The 21,676-nt window shown below is 38.6% G+C and overlaps 1 protein-coding gene across 4 annotated transcripts in view; it reads right to left on the minus strand.

Moving 5' to 3' along the window:
- The window catches only part of AFF4 (AF4/FMR2 family member 4), a 104,803-nt gene that overhangs the window by 2,924 nt on the left and 80,203 nt on the right, over positions 1-21,676 (minus strand). For all 4 annotated transcript variants that reach the window (XM_042983810.1, XM_042983800.1, XM_042983815.1 and 1 more), the window contains 14 exons: positions 21,266-21,314; positions 18,602-18,656; positions 17,888-17,925; positions 17,081-17,243; positions 15,562-16,479; positions 11,052-11,140; positions 10,193-10,433; positions 5,263-5,357; positions 4,772-4,835; positions 4,518-4,654; positions 4,186-4,257; positions 2,961-3,054; positions 2,112-2,155; positions 455-675 (listed from right to left, as the gene is read on the minus strand). In XM_042983810.1, the coding sequence (XP_042839744.1) occupies positions 455-675; positions 2,112-2,155; positions 2,961-3,054; positions 4,186-4,257; positions 4,518-4,654; positions 4,772-4,835; positions 5,263-5,357; positions 10,193-10,433; positions 11,052-11,140; positions 15,562-16,479; positions 17,081-17,243; positions 17,888-17,925; positions 18,602-18,656; positions 21,266-21,314 (2,280 nt within the window). The remainder of the gene's footprint in view (positions 1-454; positions 676-2,111; positions 2,156-2,960; positions 3,055-4,185; positions 4,258-4,517; positions 4,655-4,771; positions 4,836-5,262; positions 5,358-10,192; positions 10,434-11,051; positions 11,141-15,561; positions 16,480-17,080; positions 17,244-17,887; positions 17,926-18,601; positions 18,657-21,265; positions 21,315-21,676) is intronic.

Here is a 21,676-nt window from a genome sequence, read left to right on the forward strand (position 1 = left end):
AGGGCTCAAACTCATGACCCTGAAGACCAAGAATTGCATGCTCCTGTGACTGGGCCAGCCAGGAGCTGCCAAATGTGCTTTCTTACATATTAACTATTTCCTGTGTACAAAATGTCTGCATGTAATCCTACACCTAAGTCAAACTTACTGTCACCCATCCTAACAGCATATATTTTTATTACTTTTATAACTGGCGCTGTCTTTAATGTGCCAAAACAAAGGCCTATTTGTCTTAGACCAAAAACTGTTTGTAGTTTAGTCTGTGTCACCAGTACAGTGAAAGGTATTTTTTCTCCAAATTCAGTACATTCAGTATGATTGGTAAGCAATGGTCATTATCATCAACTCTCGATTGCATAATAAACTAAATGCGGATCAGACACTTATTTGACTGGATCATAAAATCTCTCTTTGACAATTTCATCCTTCAAAGTCTCTCCATTGACCTGCCTACCTTTTTGCTCTTTGGAAAGCTGCTCGGCTTGGTCCCAAATTTCGGTGGCATAGAGGAAGTTGGACGTAACCTGAACATAGCTGGCTGCCATCTGGTGGATCCTCTGTGGAATGGTCACCGAAGAACCACTTGCTGAAGCACTACTGGCCCCAGAAGAATAATTTCCTGAATTGCCTGGCGACAGCTTTGGAGATACAGGGGAAGGCATCCCAACAGCTTTGCTACACACAGAGAAACAGGAAGCTTATTCATATGAATATGGTGAATGTGATGAAACCAATGTTCTACTGGCTCTTCTTCCATGAAAGCTTTTAAAATTTAAAGATTCTTTTAAACTAGAAGAGTTCCCAGAGAAGTACAATTCCTTCTAAGTAAGTACTTAGCTCACTAAAGCCCATGGTGAATCAGCCTATCTAGACTCTTTGTTTTAATAAATGTAATAAATAATAAATCCCACCTTTTGACGGAAAAGAAGGAAGGAGATCACACACCTTGTTAGAAGCACTTCAAAGACTTAGAAGTTAGATCACCTCACTCCCAGCTCAACACACTTTCCATCTATTCTGGCACATAATAGGTACTTTTCTAGTTGTTTTATAGAAAGTTGGGTGGAATTTGCAATTTAACACAAGAAAATTGTGGTAGTAGAGAGGAACATCTTATTTTGAACTCCATTTCAGGTATTTTCCTAGTTTAAACAAGTTATTCAAAGCTGACAAAGAGGTACAGATTTCTCAATCAACTGCAATTATTTCAAGCTTCCTGTCAATTAAATCTTTCTCAGGAAACACATGTTGAACTCTGACAGGTACATTTCAGCAGTACTAAAATTTGTGGAAATGCCAAAGACCGTTAAAAAAAAAAGGAAAATCAAACAAAAGTTGGGGGGGGGGAAGCTATTTGTTAAGAATATTTTTATCTTCACTTTTAGCACTAGAAATTTGATTAAGAAAATACACAAGGGCAAAGACAGAAAGTCAGTTAAGATAAAAATAATAACTAAGTAGATAAACTTACAAAAAAAGCTTTCATGGCAATTTGCCTCCTTTTGGTGGGGGTGACACAGGAAGGGAGGAAAAGTCACAATAATCCCATTGTGATAAAAACCCAAGTAGGTGTGGAAATTAAACTATGAGAAGGACTGAGGTGCTATTAAAAAAACTCAAGATGGGGCGCCTGGGTGGCTCGGTCGGTTAAGCGTCCGACTTCGGCTCAGGTCATGATCTCACGGTCTGTGAGTTCGAGCCCCGCGTCGGGCTCTGTGCTGATAGCTCAGAGCCTGGAGCCTGTTTCCGATTCTGTGTCTCCCTCTCTCTCTGCCCCTCCCCTGTTCATGCTCTGTCTCTCTCTGTCTCAAAAATAAATAAACGTTAAAAAAAAAAAAAATTTAAAAAAAACAAAACTCAAGATTTCTCCAGGTGAAATATCCCCTTCTCTACTCTTTCTAAGATTATGCTCATTACCATATTTTCAACTTAGTAAAAATAAACAGAAAAATGAAAACTTTAAAAAATACTTTATTAGAAATAGTTGTAATTTTTAAAGAATTGTCATCTTTCCATTTTTGGAAATTAGACCTTACCACCCATTCCACTTTTACAAACAAAAATAAATAATTGTGTCACAAAAAATACTTTATAGAATAAAATTTACCTACCTTCCCAAGCCAGGTGATGGTGCTTGAGAATTATTGTAAGAATTCTGTGGAAAAAATAAAATGTATTTAATTAAAAAAAAAAAAATCACACAACTTCTGAAGTACTACAGATATTCAAAAGCACTGGGCCAGAACTGACCTTAAGAATCTTTACAAATTTAAGAACCTAAAATGTAAGAGCAAGAGAGAGAATGTATGTGTGTGTAAATGTGCAACAGAAAAACAATACTTAGGTGACAGCTGGGGGTTCTGAAAGACTTGAGAGAGAATTCTCAGAGAAGAGCGGAGTCATACTATGTGCAAAGGCTGCATGAAAGTGAATGGATGTAACCCACAGTTTCTCTGGAGCAGAGGTTTAGATAAGGAACTAGAAAGAGACCTTGATGACTTTGAGGTCAGGGTAAGAAGCTTGGACCTGACCTTGAAATCAACAGTAAGCTACTGAAGGGTTCTAACTCAGAACCAGGGCAGGATTTTAAGAAGATTTATGTGGTGCTGGCAGGAAAAAACATAGATAGTTTAGGAAACAAATGTAACAGTGTAAGGAAGGGTGGCAGTAAAACAGAATACCATTTGCAATGTATAAATTAGGTTTCATTATAAAAAGAGGCTACATCCCCTGAATTATTAGTAAGTGCTATTGCATATGGCTACACAGGTTCTACAATCAGATATATGTAGATTTAAAAACTTTTTAAGAAATCTCAAACCTATTTGAAAGTTCACCGACAGTAAGTAGCTCTACCCTTGCTGTGGCAGGCAAGACATGAAGGCACTTTTGGGGTTGGGATAGGAGACTTTACAAATTTTGTGTCCTAGAACATGGACCATCCTCTTTTTCACACTTACCTTCAGGTGCTCTGTCAGTGTCTTTGAGTACTTCAGAGCATTTTCCTTCTTCAGTTTGAACAGCCTCAGGTACAGCAAAGACTGGCATCGCAGGCTGGCCAACGGAAAAGGGCAGCTTATTTACCAGCACAGCAGACTCTGGCTATATCTGCACAGACAACTTTTGTATCGTGCCAAGAGCACAGGACTGGCTAATGTGAACAGACCATGGCATAAGTGTCAACGACACTAACCCTGAGGCAAAACTGGAAGATGTGCTCTTTATGGTACACACCTCAAGGAAGGGAAGAGACTGAGGACTAGTCTCCTGTTTGCTGACATTCAAAAATCAAAACCTCACCCATGAGACACCAACATGTCATTGCAACACATGCATTAAAAAAATCACTGAGGAGCAGAATCTCTAGATCCAATTATAAATATCTCATACTAAACAACAAAAACCAGGGAACTCCACTATGCATAGTACAACTCTGCTGCAACGCAGGTAAACCTTACTATGGCTGACCAAAGCCCTGCACGGTCACCAATGTCTACCACTCTAGTCACTTTCACTTCTCACTGGTCTTTTTAGTTCCTTGATAGTTTCCTGTTTCCTTCCACCACACACCTCTTGCACATGTCCCCTCTACCTGAAGATAACGTGTCCCTACACCCTATTCTCTTATATATACTTTTCTTTCCAAGTACTGAATTCATATACTTGTCTGATTATTTAATTTCCGTCTCCTGACACTAGACACCAGACTCCATGACAAAGAAGACTGTGCCACTTTATCCACACTACATTCCTAGCTATTAAGCCCAGTGCCAGGTAAAGTAAATGCTTTTAACAAACAAATTGGTAATATCTCCCTGGGAGCAAGCCAACAAGCCACATTCTTTATTCTGAGCAAGCTAAACATTTGCTCCCTAAGGAAAGGTATATTGAGGAAAGGTATGTTGAGTAACAAGAGAGGATACCGAAAGAAGCGCCTGGAAAAGGGACGATGTGAGACAAGGAGAGTTCTACTCTACCAAGGATTTGCCAGGAGGGCAATGGATCAGAGACTGACAAAAAGTTAAATCTTTCCGTAGGGATTTTGAGTTATTTTCTACTTTACCCATTGAGATTTATGAGTGGGTTACAAAAGGTCGATTCAAGGATAACTTTCCGAAGGGCATAACAGCATAATTTGCTCTGGAACCGCCTGTCATCTAGCAGAGGCTGGAACCCAACACCTACCAAAGTACTGTGAGCCTTTTATCTGCAGCTGTAGCATCAGGTGCCAAGTAATTCTTTAGCTTCATAGTGTACCTGTGAGTTAAAACAACAAACAGATGACACAAAACATAATATTCCCCTTTATCTAATGACTTCCTTGGTCCTCAGAACATTAGAACCCAACTTCAATAAAGGCAAAAATACCCCCTGAAGTATCTAATTCTCTGTATCCAAGAACAATAAAGGATTAAGCATCCTCTTTAGCTTTACTGTATACAGCTACATCAGCCCCTTCCAAGATGAACCAAAGAAATACTATTGCCAATGACGTGGCAGCAAATTTTCCCACTTACTTGATGAGCTCCACTGTCTCTGAATACATAGGGAATGGGGATTTGGATTCCTGAGCATTTTTCTCTAATGCATTCCCACATTCAATGAAAGATACCACAGCATCAAGATAGTATACAGCTTTCTCAAACCTATCAGACTGAAGAAAGGAGAATAAAGGTAATGAGAAATACACTGATGTACTATGAGAGCAAACCACAAATGAAGATTTAAGTTAATTTGATTAACTTAAATAAATGTGAGAATGTTTACATACCAATGCATCTGCATTGTGCTTCAGCTTTTTTGCTTCTTGTAAATAATGGTCTGCTGAATAATTTCTGCAATGTAAATTTTTATAGTAAATGGAACAGTAAATATTTTTGTAAGATAAGACTTTCCATTTTAGTCTCTAGCATCCCTCAGTTTTCATATCCCCAAGTAAAGAACATGACCTGCGACTAAACATCCAATTCAGGTTTTTCTGACAAATGCTTTTCTTGGGTTAAGAGCATGAATTGTTTCGGCCAACTCATGGCAGATTTTCTACTTAGGGAAACAGAAATCAAGCTCCCTAGTATTAGATACTAATTTACCCAAGTTGTTTGAAAGATTCAGAATGAACAGATGCCTTTCGAATCAAAATCTAAATGTTCTGTGGATTACAACACAAGTATGAATTCTTCTGTTCACTGATAGGATTTTAAACAAGTTTCTTACATGCTGACTGGAATGATTTCTCCAAAGCATAAGAAACATTTATCTCACCTGTCGTCAAAGGCAAGCTTCGTTCTCCGAGGCTTAGAGGCATCAGGAGTTGGTGTAGAGGAAGGACAGTTAGAAGAGCTATTTGGAGCCTTTTCCTAACCAAAAAAATATATAATGTTGAAAAAATACGTATGTTGAAAATTCTGAGGTGATTAAAGTTAAACTGGAAGTATTTCTTGAGCCACTAGTTAAAAGTATAAAAAATTCCACTGCTGTAATTAATTTCTTTGCTATAATCATTTACAATTTCACAATGTAAAAGTCCTTTTTAACAGAATGGGTCCACTTTATATAAACAAAAACATTCATTCTAATAGCAAAGTCTACTATTACCAGGCAATGACTGAACTAGACACTTGTTGAAACATATGGAAGACACAAACCTACTATCAAAATAGTAGTAGTGCTTAAGACAAAATTTACTGATAATTACTGGTCACTGAAAACAGCAATAATATCATCTAACATTTACTATGTGCTTACTACTTACCAGGCACTAAGTACTTAGGCCAGTCATTAAGATTTCAACAACCTTATGGAATGTGTATTGCTACTGGGACAGAATAAAAAGCAGTGTCAAGGAGGGTAACTCACCCAAGTTCAAACAGCTTTTAAGTGGCATTCCCGGAATCCAGGTCTGTCACATTTTATTTTATTCATTTTTCAGAGTCTTTTTTTTATGTTTATTTTAGTTATATTTTGAGAGAGAGGGAGAGGGAGAGACAGAGTGGTGTGCGTGAGCAGGGGAGGGGCAGAGAGAGGGGGAGACAGAGAATCCCAAGCAGGATCTCTGTACTGTTAGTGCAGAGCCCACGCAGGGCTCGAACTCATGACCCTGAGATCACGAACTGAGCCGAAATCAAGAGTAAGTGCTTAAATGACTGAGCCACCAGGCACCCCTGAAGCAGTCCCATTTTACAAGTCTAGGCTTCTTAACTTTATTCTACCCTCTATCAATATAGCCCTTTATGCGGGGCCTTTGATCCTGTCTTCCCAACTACTTCCCTATACACATTTTTCCATAATAAAACATAATAAGTTAATAAGTAGATAGATAAGTAGATAAATAAGTAGAATTTATCCTACAAATGGATGAATGTTCCAACATTAGTAAACCCAATTAATATATAATTTTACCGCTTGTGCTTAAAAATCTACTGAAAATGAACCATGTAACCTAACCATTTCTTTTTTCTTAAATGATAATAGCTTTTCAGTTCTACCCAATACAGCATGCACCTCAAAGAATTAAAATAATCATTATGGTGATGATGATATATGATGATGTATCTCAACTCAAAAAAACCTGGCAGAACTAGAAGAAATAAACAAATCTTGTATGTTTGTGGAAAAAGGAACAAGAGGACAAAATGACCAAAATATCAACATAAAGAAGGTCTGAAAACAGGATTAATCAATGTGAATTACACAGATTCCTTGTCCACAATATATGCAGAATAGACATTCTTTTGTAGTAAATACAGAACTACCATATACTATACTCTCATAAAGCAAATCTTTTTTTTAATGTTTACATTTTTGAAAGAGAGAGAGCAAGTGCACAAGTAGGACAGGGGCAGAGAGAGAGGGAGAGAGATCTGAGGCAGGCTCCACCCTAACAGCAGAGAGCCTGAAACAGGGCTCAAACTCACGAACTTTGAGATCATGAATTAAGCTGAAGTCAGACGTTTAGCCAACTGAGCCCCCAGGCATCCCTCTCATAAAGCAGATCTTAACAAATTTCAAAAGACTGCTACCATGCAGACAATTTTCCAGCCCCAATGCAATTAATGTAGCAACACTAACCAGACGATAACCAGCAAATCTCCATGTTTGGACATTGATTAATCCACTTTTAAAGAACTCTAGTGTCAAAGATGAAATCACACTGGAAATTAGAAAAAATTTTAAACCGAGTTATAAAATCATTCCATATCTTCTAGGATGCACATATACAGTAAAGGAAAATATATAGCTTAACTGCTTATGTTAGAGAAAGAAAAAAGGCTTAAACTTAATTTAAAAATTAATGAGCTAAGTTTCCATCTTTAAAAGTCAGTGAACAGAGGGGCACCTGAGTGGCTCAGTTGGTTAAGCGTCTGACTTTGGCTCAGGTCATGATCTCGCAGTCCGTGAGTTCAAGCCCCATGTCAGGCTCTGTGCTGACAGCTCAGAGCCTGGAGCCTGCTTCAGATTCTGTGTCTCCCTCTCTCTCTGCCCCTCCCCCACACATACTCTGTCTGTGTGTGTCTCTCTCTCTCAAAAATAAATATTAAAAAAAAAAAAGTAAACAGAGGGAGCCTGGGTAGCTCAGTCAATAAAGCATCTCACTCTTGGTTTAGGCTCAGGTCTTGATCTCACAGTTCATGAGTTTGAGCCCAGCATTGGGCTCCGAGCTGACAGGGGGAGGAGGGCCTGCTTGGGATTCTCTCTTTCCCTCTCTCTCTGCTCCTTTGCTTGTGCTCTCTCTCTCAAAATAAATAAACTTAAAAAAAAAAAAAAACCCTCAGTAAACAGAACAGCAAAACAAAAAGAATAAGAAAGGAAATCATAGACTAAAAATTAACAAAATAGAAATAAAAAGTAAACCACAGAGAATCAACAAAAACAAAGGCTCTTTTTTTGAAAAGACAAGTAAAACTAATAAGCCTCTGATGATACTAATCAAGGGGGAAAAAAAAAAGAAATGGCATACAGAACTAATATCAAGAACAAAAGAGAAACATAAGAGATGTTACAAATACCAAAAGCATAAGAGAATGTAATCAACAACTTTATGCCAACATATTTCAAATATTTGATAATAGGAGCAAATATGTAGAAACACAAAAATTATATGTAATTTTGTTTTTCCATATTATCTAATTATTCTTAAAGTGATAACAAGAAAAAGTACATTTTCTAACTAAATTACAGATTCTTTTTATTAAAAAAATTTTTTTTAATGTTTATTTATTTTTGAGATTGAAAGAGAACACAGACAGAGGAAGGGCATAGAGAGAGGGAGACACAGAATCCAAAGCAGGCTCCAGGCTATGAGTTGTCAGCACAGAGCCCGATGCGGGGCTTGAACCCACGAACCATAAGATCATCACCTGAGCTGAAGTCAGAAGCTTAAACCGAGTGAGTCCCCCAGATGTGCCTATAGAGTGTTCTTTAATAAACCCATATATAATTGCCTAAATTGGAAATTGCCAAGACTAACATTAACGATTTTAATAACTGTTAAAAATGCCCTAAGGTGTTGGAATCAAAGTGGTCAGGACCTATATTTTATATTTTGTCACCAACAACAGAATACCAAATAACTACACTTGATCCAACAAATATTTCCTGATTACCCAGTAAGTTAAACAATGGAGAAAACACAAAATAAGATACAAATCCCTGCTTTCAAGGACCTGACAAACCAACAAGGAAGACGTAAGAGTTTTTACCTATGAGATCACAAAAGCCACATGAGTGGGTGAGCTCACTTAAAGAGTACATTTAAAAAGAGAGAGGTAAGAGGTTTCAAGAAATAAGCATACAGACCTCAAATCCTACAGCTAAAGGATGGAAAATAGAAAAAGAGCCAGTCAGCAAGTTGACACAGAAGTGGGACGGTGAAGGAGGTCAAGAGGACAGTCAGGTCCCTTAAGGACACTAGGACTAATACTCTAAACCATTACAGAAGGGTGTCCAACTGCGGAAAAAGTCTTCTGTATATATCTCAATTTCAGATGTTGTTCACAATTAAAATTACCTCAATTTCAAAGACTTAACTACTACATTTAATAAGCACAAGTAACTACTTTTAATGCAATTTTTTCAACTCTCAAACTTTTGCCTACTCAAGTCACAAACAACAATCCAGTGAACTATATTCTTAAAAATCTATGTATTTGGGGGCGCCTGGGTGGCTCAGTCGGTTGAGCATCCTACTTCAGCTCAGGTCATGATCTCGCAGTTCGTGAGTTCAAGCCCTGCATCGGGCTCTGTGTTGATAGCTCAGAGCCTGGAATCTGCTTTGGATTCTGTGTCTTCCACTCTCTCTGCCCCTCCCCTGCTCACACTCTGTTTCTCTCTCTCTCAAGAATAAATAAACATTAAGAAAAAAAATCAAGGTATTTTCTTAATTTTGTCAGAGTTTGCTCCCAATCAAAACAGTTCAGAAAGTAATGCAAATAACCTCGTAAAAAAACTGAGGGTAAGATTCTAATAAGGTATAGCCTTGAGAAAGCTTCTATGATCCAATTCTCCATCCATGAACATTAAGAATATTCCCCTATAGGGCACCTGGGTGGCTCAGTCGGTTAAGCATCTGACTCTGGCTCAGGTCAAGATCTCATGGTTCGTGGGTCTGGGCCCCCGTGTCTGGCTCTGCACTGACAGTGCAGAGCCTCTTTGGGATTCTCTCTCTGCACCTCCCCCACTTGCACTTACTCTCTCTCTCTCAAAATAAACTTAAAAAAAAAAAAAAGCCCTATGTTATGATCATGCTCTAGGAATAGTTCCAATGCTAATTTACCTAAAGAATTTCCTTCATGAATCAAAGCCAAATTAGTTGCCTTATCACTTTATGTAATATAACTTGCTTGTAAAATCTAATTCTAAAAAATCCAAAGCCAATTCCAAACTATACACAATCGATCATAGCAAATGGAGTGATTTATAATTAGATCATAATCAGCTACTTTCTTCCAAAACCAACTTTTCCAATTAAGCGTTTGTCTTAATTAATATGCATGTTGGCAGATGACTTATTGCTTTCACGGTCTGAGATCACCGCATACGTTCATTATCAAGATTATGACATTTTGAGATGAAAACACATAGGCCTACAAGTTTAAGGAGAGGTTTACAAGATTTTCAAAGCACAATGTCACCTTGGAGAATTCCTATGACAATGGGATTGCTTTTCAAAAGGCTCAGGCCTCTAGTGGCTTACCTTGACCTCCTTAGAGCTGGTGGAAGTCTTCCCTTCAGTCTTCTTCTGCTTTGATGTGGAGGAACTGTTTTTGCTGCTGCCACTATTCTCCTTGTTGCTGTTATTACTTGACTTTAAAGAAGATGACTGACTAATAGTCCTCTTCCGAGAGCCATGCTCTGTTTTTGGATCTTTTGAAGGAACGGGTCCAGCAGGAGAAGGCAACAAATCCTTTTCTTTTGCAGCACTTTGCTTAGTTGACCTGCCAAACCAAACAAATGCCCTTATTTCTCCACAGTCATGTAGCTGTGATGGATTTTTTTCTATTTCTCTCTGTCTGCTTTCAAGACAAATTTATTTTTCCCTGAGTTAATTAAAACACATGATTTCTATGAAACAAAATAAAAGTGTACATTTCATGAGGACAGGCCATCTCATGTGTTTTCCACCCTCTGGTTGTATACCCAGCGCTTAAATCTTGGCCTGCCACACAGCAAGTATTCAATAAATACTGATTACATAAATGAGAAGATGAACGATGAAGATATTAATAAGTTCCTAAGTTAGAAATTGGTCTCTTGCAAGTTACAGTTAAGCTTGTCATTTAGCCAGAAAGTGGTAACACTTTAGTTTAATTCTTAGCCTATATTCAACCCTACTCCACTAAAGAAAGAAGAACAGACTGAATCTTAAAAACTTTCTGACCCAATTAGCTAAAAATAAAATCTCCCACTAGCTGGTATATGTATACATATGCATGGATAGGACATATACTTACTAAAAGGAACATTCTAAGAGCACATAAGAGCACATCGGGAAGTACACAACAGCAAATGACATACACATATTAACACACATGTAACATGTTTGGGGGACATACTCTCTGTTGCTGGATGGCTTGTGACCTGCTGAATTCTTGTCCTCTGTTTTGGGTTTCTTGCTGTCATTGGCTCGGTTATCATCTTCATTCTGGGTGAAAAATAGGAAAAAAGCAACTACTACATTTGATTTTTATTCACCTAATTTCAGTTTCCAGCACAAGTCACCCTCAAATAGTTCATCCCTGGTAAGTTTCAAAAAGAAAAGAAATAAGAAGTGAAAAAATTCATGTAAGCCATGCTAAATAAACTGAGTTTCAAGGTGGAGAAGTCTCCTATTTAGATAAACAGAGCCCAAACACTGAAATACATTTCCTATAGAGTCTTGAGATGACATCTTTTTATCCTAATGATTTTGCAGGAAGAATGAAATTATAATTGAGATATAACTCACATACAATAAAATCCACTCTTTAAAGTACACAATTCAATGACTTTTAGTATATTCACAGAAGTGCACAACCTTACCACAAATAATTCTAGAACATTTTCAACATCTCAAAGACCCCTCTACCCTATAGCAGGCATTCCCCCCATTCCCTTCACTCTAATAATCGCTGATCTATGTATTTCATCTTTATAGATTTGCCTATTCTAGACATTTTATATAAATGGAATCATATATGTGGTCTTTTGTGTCTGCCTCCTGTCACTTAGTATATTTTTAAAGTTCATCCATGCTTTAGCATGTAACAGTACTTCATTTGTTTTCATACCTGAATATACTCCATTGTATGCATATACCACATTTTATCTACCCATTCATCACTTAATGGCCATTTGAGTTGTCTCCACTTCTTGGCTAATACAAACAATACTCCTGTGAACATTCAAGTATAAATTTGGGGGTAGACATGTTTTCTTTTCTCTTGGGTATATACTTAAGTGGAATGGACTGGAATTTTTGGGTCATAAAGTAACACTGGGGTGCCTAGGTGGCTCAGCCAATTAAGTATCCGACTTCGGCTCGGGTCATGATCTCACATTTCGTGGGTTCAAGCCCCGCGTTGGGCTCTGTACTGACAGTTCAGAGCCTGGAGTCTGCTTCAGATTCTGTATCTCTCTCTCTCTCTCTCTCTCTCTCTCTCTCTCTCTGCTCCTCTTCTGCTTGCACTCTCTCTCTCAAAAATAAATAAACATTAAAAAATTAAAATTAAAAAAAATTAAGTAACACTACCTTTAACTTTTTGAGGAACTGCTGAAACTGTGTTCCAAAGTGGCTACACATCATTTTATATTCCCACCAGCACCATATAAAATTCTAACTCCTCCACATCTCTGCCAATACTTGCTACTGTCCATATTTTTTATTATAGCCAAACCTGATGATTTTGAAAGACTCTTTTTGCTAAAACTAAAGCTATTAGCCTATCTATAATTACCAAAGCTACTTTCCTGAGTGATTGTAAATTTTCTTACTGCTTCAAATATCAGGGCCCAAGATTGCAAACATTCTACTGTAACAAAGAAATCTGTTCCCTTACACAAAAGATTGAAAGTGGACACATAAAAACACGAGGGGGCGCCTGGGTGGTTCAGTTGGTTAAGTGTCCAACTTTGGCTTGGGTCATGATCTCTTGTTTATGATATGAGTTTGAGCCCCAACGTGTGGCTCTCTGTTGTCAGTGTGGAGCCTGCTTCGTATCCTCTGTCTCTCTCTCTCTCTGCCCCTCCTCCCTTGCTCGCACACATGCTATCTCTCAAAAATAAATGAACATTAAAAACAAGACAAAACCAGGGGCACCTAGGTGGGTCAGTCGGTTGAGCGGTTGGCTTCAGCCCAGATCATGATCTCACAGCCTAGGAGTTTGAGCCCCGCATGGGGCTCTGTGTTGACAGCTCAAGAGCCTGGAGCCTGCTTCACATTCTGTGTCTCCCTCTCTCTGCCCCTCCCACGCTTGCACTGTGTCTCTCTCTATCAAAAATAAATAAACATTAAAAACAAAACAAAACAGGGGCGCCTGGGTGGCTCAGTCGGTTGAGTGGCCGACTTCGGCTCGGGTCATGATCTCGCGGTCCGTGAGTTCGAGCCCCGCGTCGGGCTCTGTGCTGACAGCTCAGAGCCTGGAGCCTGTTTCAGATTCTGTGTCTCCCTCTCTGATCCTCCCCCGTTCATGCTCTGTCATTCTCTGTCTCAAAAATAAATAAACGTTAAAAAAAAAACAAAAAAAAAAAAAACAAAAAACATGAGAAAAATAATCTAAATCCATCATTACTCTTAGCTGGGACTCCTCTCAGTACCATCTGATTTATCGTCAGAAACTACCCCTGACAATTTTACCAAAGTCAGGACACTCAAAAAACCATTACTAAGTTTCCGAACTTGATTCTGATTTTATAAAATCAAAATCTGACTTACAGGTATTGATATAAAAAAACTTGGGGGGCTCCCAGGTGGCTCAGTCAGTTAAGCATCTGACTTCTGACTTCAGCTCAGGTTATGATCTCAGGGTCATGAGATTGAGCCTCGTGTCGGGCTATGTGCTGAGCATGAAGCCTGCTTAAGACACTCTCCCCCTCTCTCTGCCCCTCCCCTGCTCTCTTAAAAAAAAAAAAAACAACCAAAAAAACAAAACTTGGGAGGAATATAACATGCCAATGAGATGTGGGGAAGGGGAGGAGTATGGAGAATTTCTTTTAGAGAAGGGGATTTTGTTGTAAGTTATATAATGTAGAATTTTAAACAAGAGTAAAAAGGACATTACATATTCTATCTCTATATTATATCAAATCTCATAACATGTAATACTTTTTAAGCATAAAAGGACCATTTTTTAGTTCCATAAGAAGCACCTTAGTGTTCTAAAGAGCAGAGTCCATCATTTATTTATAAGCTCTTATTTCATGTAATTCTATGAATTAAATCCCAAGTCCAGCAATCTGAGGTTGCAGCTCTACAGTGGCAGCAGCCCTAAACTTACTGGTCTAAAAAGCTTCCCTATACTACAATAATGGAAACTCATTAGCTATAGCACTGAAAATAGTAAGCTTCAGTTTTCTAGAAATTCATATTTTTATAAATCGTATTATTTTTGAAGATTAAAAAAAAGGGTATTATTCTAGTTTGTCCAAATATGTATCATCATCTGCACTTCTGTACTGTGGTTTTAAGAAAAAAAACAGAGGAAAAACCTCCAGTTCACTCATTTTAAAAAATGCTTTATTCTTTCTATCCTCTGATGTGAGATTGCCACGGTCAACTGGGATTGGGGTTTTGCTCTGAGTCTACCTGGTAGACTGGGTGGCTCTACCTGAGCCTGAGTGGCTCAGTCAGTTGAGCGTCTGACTTTGGCTCAGGTCATGATCTCACTGTTTGTGGGCTCCAGCCCCGTGTGGGGCTCTGTGCTGACAGCTGAGAGCCTGGAAACTGCTTCCAATACTGTGTCTCCCTCTCTCTCTGTCCCTCCCTCCCTCTCTCTCTCAAAAATAAATAAACATTCAAAAGAAAATTTTTTAATATAAATCATTAAGATTTTCTTTCCTCTAAAAATGTCTCACTAGACCTGAAAGATCAAGCTGGTTTTTTCCCCAAAGAATCTGTCTATACACATAAGTTGTTCAGCTCTTTTCATTACATGTCATTATCCTCCAATCAAAGACATCTGTGAGTTTTCACACTTCCTCAGTTTAAAAAAGGTGACATTATATACTAAGCATCATCTCTAAATCCAAATTATCACAAAAGACTTTAAGGACAAGAGTTGGCCATGTGCCAGCAGATGTGCTTAGTTTTAAACCTACAGACATAGGTGGTCAAAAAGGAAAAAAAAAGCTGGGGCACAGGTATGTACAGAGGATTGGTGAAATTCTTAAGAATTTGTCCAAAATTGATGAGCCCATTTTTTATCTGGAATTAGTAATTTAAAGAGTGTGACTTGGTCTGGGTGTAAGATAGAAGAGAGTGTTACAGAATGTGACAGCCTGGGGGCACCTGGGTGGCTCAGTAGGTTAAGCGTCCAACTTCTGCTCAAGTCATGATCTCGTGGTTTGGGAGTTTGGGCTCTGCTTCGGGCTCTGTGTGGACAGCTCAGAGCCGGGAGCCTGCTTCAGATTCTGTGTCTCCCTCTCTCTCTACCACTCCCCTGCTCTCTTTCTCTCTCAAATATACATAAACATTTAAAAAACATTTTTTTTAAAGAGAATGTGACAACCTGGAAAATATATATCCCAACTAAAGACATTTAAAATCAAAATTTTAACAATGTTGTGAAGGCCTGTTTGCAATCCCTGCTTCACTCTCATCTATACGCTGGCCAGTACATACTCTGAAAAGAAGCACTGGCTCATTTCTTACTTGATCAGAAACTATCCTGCTTCATTAAAGGAGCCAGGCAGAGGCACAGTGGTCCTGAAGGACTGTTCTGTCTGTAGCTTCACTTGGGTCTTGGGCTTCCCCTCTATTTTCTCTCACAGCTATAACTCAACTAGGTATCTTCTGGCTTACCGAGATTTCCACTGCATTTCAGGTTCTGATGTTTAAAAACAAAACAACAACAAAAACCCTTTACAAACCTTATGTTTCCTCTTGCCTTTGTTGGAAACTTTTTCTGAGGCTTGTTTCTGAGCCTCTCTTGTGTGCTTTTCTGGCACATTTTTCTTTTCCCCCTTGGGTGGCTCTGTTTCTTTGTAAGGCTTTCCTGGTATTCTGGTCAAGAGATTCAGGTCAATCTTCACAATAAGTGGATACCTGTCATCAGGCTCACTGAGGGGTGAAAGAAGTTCCTTCTCTTCCATAGGAGAGAACATTCGTTGCCGAAAAAAGCTATCTTCTTCCTCCACTGAGGAGGGTTTCACGGGAGTCCTGTTACTCTCAGGGTACTTAGGAGTTTGTGAGGAAGGAGGAAGGCTCTCGCTTTCATCCGAATCTGAGGATGAGGTATCTGTTTCTATGATTTCCCTTGATTTCTGGGAAGATTTACTCGTTGACTTGTATTTCTTTTTTTCTGCAGAAGGTCGAGGGGAAGATTTGGACTCCTTTTTTATATTGGGTTTCCTTGAGCCTTTGGTGGCTGCTTTGTGTCTGCTGGAAGGCATGCTGGTAGCCATGTCTACAGGGGTTTCACTTTCTATCTTCAGGCCTCCCCGGGGCTCTTCAGCAGCTGCCTTCTCAGCCTTTTTAGGTTGTTTTTTGCCTACAGTTCTCCTCTGTGTTGTACTGTCACTCTGTGCAGGGGACTTCTGCCTCCCGCGCCCACTTTCTGATCCCTTTTGGACAGTCTTGGAGTCTCGTCCAGGAGTAGCAGAACTTGTTTCTTTAGGTCCCCCTGGATCAGTGTAGCTATTCCCGGTGCCCTGTTCTCGGCCTTCCTTTTTATAGCCTTGAGATGAGGGGATGTTACTGTCCACAGAAGACGCTGGTGACACTTTATGTGGGTTCACTTTATTCAACCAATTATCAAGTTGCCATTTGTTTGTTGGTGGTGGTTCAGGCTGAAAAACAGAAACAAAAATACAATGTCTAAGAGCACAGAGCCATCTGTTTTTCATACTTTTGACTGAACTAAAGCAAAGGGCTGAATATTGACTATCAGAGCTCTCATCACTTGAATGAGGAGATAAGCTTAATGTTACAAATGGCCTTTAAACATTAAAGATTCCTGTCAGGAATCCAACTTCAAAGATAAAATTCCTAATCTAGACCAAATATTTATTCAAGTAACAAGGACACTGAAGTATCGAAGGTTCCTCCAAGATACACAGTTCAATTTCTTAACCTTCTTTCCTTCACTTTCTATATTTGACTCTTTTTTTTTTTTGAAAGACAGAGGGCACAAGTGAGCAAGGGGCTGAGAGAGAGAGGGGGCGGGGGGGAGGGAGAAGTTGGGCTCACTCGAAGTGGGGCTCGAGCTCACCTGATACAGGACTCGAACTGAGAAACCCTGAGATCATAACGTGACCTAAAGTCAAATCCTTAATGACTGAGCCACCCAGTGGCCAAATCTAGCCACCTAGATTTGAATCAAGTCTTAAATGGCCATCAACAGAGGCCATGAGAGACCCATGGAAGGTGGTACCCCTGTCTCCCTCTCACCTCAGGAGATGCACTCTGGGATGGCTCGTTTGCCTCACTGTCACTGGAACTACTTTCACTCTCAGAGTCAGATCCAGAGCTGCTTTCAGATCCACTGTGGCTGCTAGAATCATCCCTGGAGTTATCTGCTCCTTCACTATTATGGTGTGATGGTTCAGAGTTACTAAAAGAAAGAAAACATATAAATGAGAAAGTTGGGGTTTTTTTTCCCACAATGACAACAGGAAAACATCCAAATCTGAAAACCAACTTTATAAAATGTTTACTGTTATATTGTTACAATTCTATGAATTCAGAACTTTATTTATAAATGAAATAAATACTTCATAAAAAGTTTCTAATATGCTGCTCAGCCACTGGTACTTACCTTTTAGAAACGGTTTTATTGAGGTATGATTTACATACCACAGAATTCATTCACGTTAAGTTTACAATCTGATGATATTTAGTTAATTTACACGGTTGTACAATCACCACCACAGTACTATTTACTGTGTGAGGTCAATTTTTTTTTTAATGTTTATTTATTTTTGAGAGAGACAGAGAGGGAGAGCGTGAGCAGGGGAGGGACAGAGAGAGAGGGAGACACAGAATCTGAAGCAGGTTCCAGGCTCTGAGCTGTCAGCACAGAGCTGGACACGGGGTTCCAACTAATGAACTGTGAGCCGAGCTCATGACCTGAGCCGAAGTCAGTCGCTTACCTGACTGAGCCACCCAGGTGCCCATGTAAGGTCAATTATTATAACACTACAATTCTATCAGGTAATTCCCACCTCTACAAATAAAACAAAATAAAAGGATGCATACCTTCCTGGTGTACTCCTTGGCATTGTCTTATCACAATCCTAAAAGTAAAACGAGAGGAAATCTGTGAATGAATAAACACTCTATCTGCTTAATGTGAACAATATTTGAACTCTTAACAGGAACACTAGCAGTTCTAATGTATGCATCAATGTTTACCTAACATTTAGGACATAATGTTTTTACCTAAAGAATAACTAATTACCAGGCTAAGATGAAAAGATTTGTTAATAGTTCTTGTCAACAATCTCATGCTTCATGAGTAAGTTCTGATCCACCATAAATATTAAAGAAGAGCCAATTAAAAAAAATGGAGATTTAAAGACAGAGCAGAAAAACAACATTACACTGGTCAGAAAGCAGTAAGGAACTTCTTTTAAATAAATGGCTCATGGGGCGCCTGGGTGGCTCAGTCGGCTAAGCATCCGACTTCGGCTCAGGTCACGATCTCACTGTCCGTGGGTTCGAGCACCGTGTCGGGCTCTGTGCTGACGGCTCAGAGCCTGGAGCCTGTTTCAGATTCTGTGTCTCCCTCTCTCTGACCCTCCCCCGTTCATGCTCTGTCTCTCTCTGTCGCAAAAATAAATAAACGTTAAAAAAAATTTTTTTTAAATAAATAAATGGCTCATAAATCTATCATTCAACCATAATTCTTATCAAATACAATGAAAACACACAGTGTACGAAACTGGCAAACTCATAAAGCAGTAGACATACCTGCTCCCCATCGCTGTCTTCACTGCTGCTTAGTTTTAAGTCATCTTTTAACATACTAAAGGGAAAATGCAGAAAGGATTAGTATTTTTGTAACAGTTTATCATGGCACACCAGAGTATTAAATATTTACTAACCATTCTAGAAATAATCACTGTGGTAGCCAAAGATTTAATTAAAAAACAAAGAAAAGAACCAGTAAATTTTACTCTGTTTTGGTTCACATCCAGAGTACAAAGTGAGAAAAGTAGGAATTTAACATTTTCACAAGCTCTCACTTTTCCGTAAGTAAAATGCATATCCTTCTTTTCTAATTAAATAAACCACATTCTACAACTTCTCTCTACTTGTTTTCTCTATTTTTCTCTAATTACATACACACACACACTCATTCATATTAAATCAAATTACCATACTCATACTCAACAGTCCACTAGAGAGATATAACTCCTAAAAAGAAGGAAGATAAAATGAAAATATCACCAATTCTCTTTCACTGTCCCTCATGTATCACAAAGAGATTCATACAACCAGGTAACTGTGAAAACCAGAACACTAAGTCAAAGTGCTAGTTCATAAATGTCTTGCTATGAAAGAAGAATGCCCTCTGGAAAAGTAACAATTTGGGGTAAAAACCTTACTTATAAAATAGAAATGACAGTGTGTGAATTAAAAACAAATTCCAGGTTCCAAACCCTCCTTCATCAAATTCAAATCAATTAAAAAAACATGAACTGACAATTTCTGAAATTCACTTTTCAAAGTAAAATTACAAATTTAAAATTGCCTAGAGGCTCCTGGATGGCTCAGTTAACCATCCGACTTTGGCTCAGGTCGTGATCTCGCATTTGTGGGTTCGAGCCCTTCGGTAGGCTCTGTGCTAACAGCTCAGAGCCTGGTGCCTGCTTCGGATTCTGTGTGTGTCTCTCTCTCACCCTCCCCCACCTGCACTCTGTCTCTCTCTCTCTCTCTCTCAAAAATAAACATTAAAATTTTTTTTTTCCTTAAGGCCGAAAAATCATAATTAAAATTAAAAATCTGAGTAATGACCCACAAAACACTCCTTGCCTTTTTACAGAAGAGCAAAAATTAATACAAAGCTTAGGGAAAACTACGACTATAAAAATGTTTAATTTCTCATTACCAGCAGTTCCATTACCTTTCTTCTTAAAATTTCATGACACTCTCCAATCAGTGGGAAGGAAATCTTCTTTCACTTCAGTAACTATTAATACTTTCCCTTCAAAAACTTCACCTGAGTTTCTAAATCTGACCCCAAATTCAGATTATCATATAAGAGATCACCTTGAAACAAAGTACCCAGATAATTACAGAATTATGAAAAATGTTTTAAGGCTGGCCTGGTTAAGCAGGACAGAAAAAAAGAGTTTTCTTTTGGACAAGGGCTTGGTGCATGTCTATGAATGACATCCTGTAAGGAAATGTACTTGCTCTGAATTCTCTCAGCCCTTATGATTTAATAATGGCAGCTCAATGAACCTGCTCACACATGTGGATATGTCAAAGCTTTTACCAAACTGCTCAAGGTCCTGCATGCTTTCGCTCCCTCCGCAACAAGAGATACACACATATATGGTAGGCCCTTATCAATTCTTTGCACATCAATAAGTATGATAAATATGAATATAATTTGAATTCTTTAACAGTGAGGGGGACTTGTTGCATTTCACATAAGTTATTCTCACTCAGTTCTTCCTCTGTTCAGCTGAAGAGGCTGAGGTTATCAAGACTGTATGTTGTAGTTTAGAAAGCTAGCACTGTGGCCACCATTTCTTTAGAATTTTGTTTTAATCATGGAGTTAACTTGTGGTCTCAGGAATTCAGGAGTTCACTTTTGAACCTGGAATTTATTATCACCCAATATACTAGCCTGATTACATTTTTTTTTTTTAAATTTTTTTTTTTTCAACGTTTTTTATTTATTTTTGGGACAGAGAGAGACAGAGCATGAACAGGGGAGGGGCAGAGAGAGAGGGAGACACAGAATCGGAAACAGGCTCCAGGCTCCGAGCTATCAGCCCAGAGCCTGATGCGGGGCTCGAACTCACGGACCAGGAGATCGTGACCTGGCTGAAGTCGGACGCTTAACCGACTGCGCCACCCAGGCGCCCCTAGCCTGATTACATTTTGATATATATTCCTGGTTCTACTAAAGAAGTAGGAAAACAAATATAGTACAAACTATGCTGATTTAATATTCTACATTTAGCAATTAAATGGAGGGCTTACAAAGAAGAATCCTGTATTTTTTGGTCTTCTTTATTAAAAACTATCAACCTACACACAAACACAAATACACACATCTCTAAGAGATGAGAAAAATCTGTAATCTCAGAGGAGGGGAAGACAAACTATGGCCCACAAGTCAAATAAAGACTACTACTTGTTTTGTAAAAAAGTTTTATTGGAACACAACGACACCCATAGTCTATATTTGCTTTCACGCTACAATGGCAGAGCTGGTTAGTTGGGACAAAAGCCATCTAGCCCCTAAATCCTAAAATATTTCACTATCTGGCCCTTTACATAAACATTTGCATACCCCTTCCTTAAAAGATTAAGGACACATTTCTAAGTGTTCTGGTATGCAGACACTACACATAGACTTTTAGCAAAACGGATAAACTTATTAAGCAATAAACTTACGATTTAGACTGGTGTCCATTTGAAGTTTTAGAAGAAGGATTGTATCTTTCTAGAACAAAGAGAATGCAGAAATTAGCAACTACAGTGTGGCTATTTAGATTGTAAAATATGTATCAGTATACCCTCAAAGAAATGTAAATCAAAACATTTAGAATTCTTCCTCCACCAAACTGGCAACACTTTAGAGTCCAATAATACAAGATTACTGGGGGAAACAGGTAAGCTCCAATGCTGCTTGTCCAACTATAAACCCATACAATCTTTTTGGCAGGCAATCTGGCAATATTATCTTTACTGATACTGTAAATGCACATATCCACTTTCGTAGCAATTATAATGAAAAAAATTTTTCCTTACAGGTATATCTGGAAAAATACATAAACACACACTGAAACACAGATGTTTATCATA

This window comes from Panthera tigris, chromosome A1 (assembly GCF_018350195.1).
Source record: "Panthera tigris isolate Pti1 chromosome A1, P.tigris_Pti1_mat1.1, whole genome shotgun sequence".
NCBI lineage: Eukaryota > Metazoa > Chordata > Mammalia > Carnivora > Felidae > Panthera > Panthera tigris.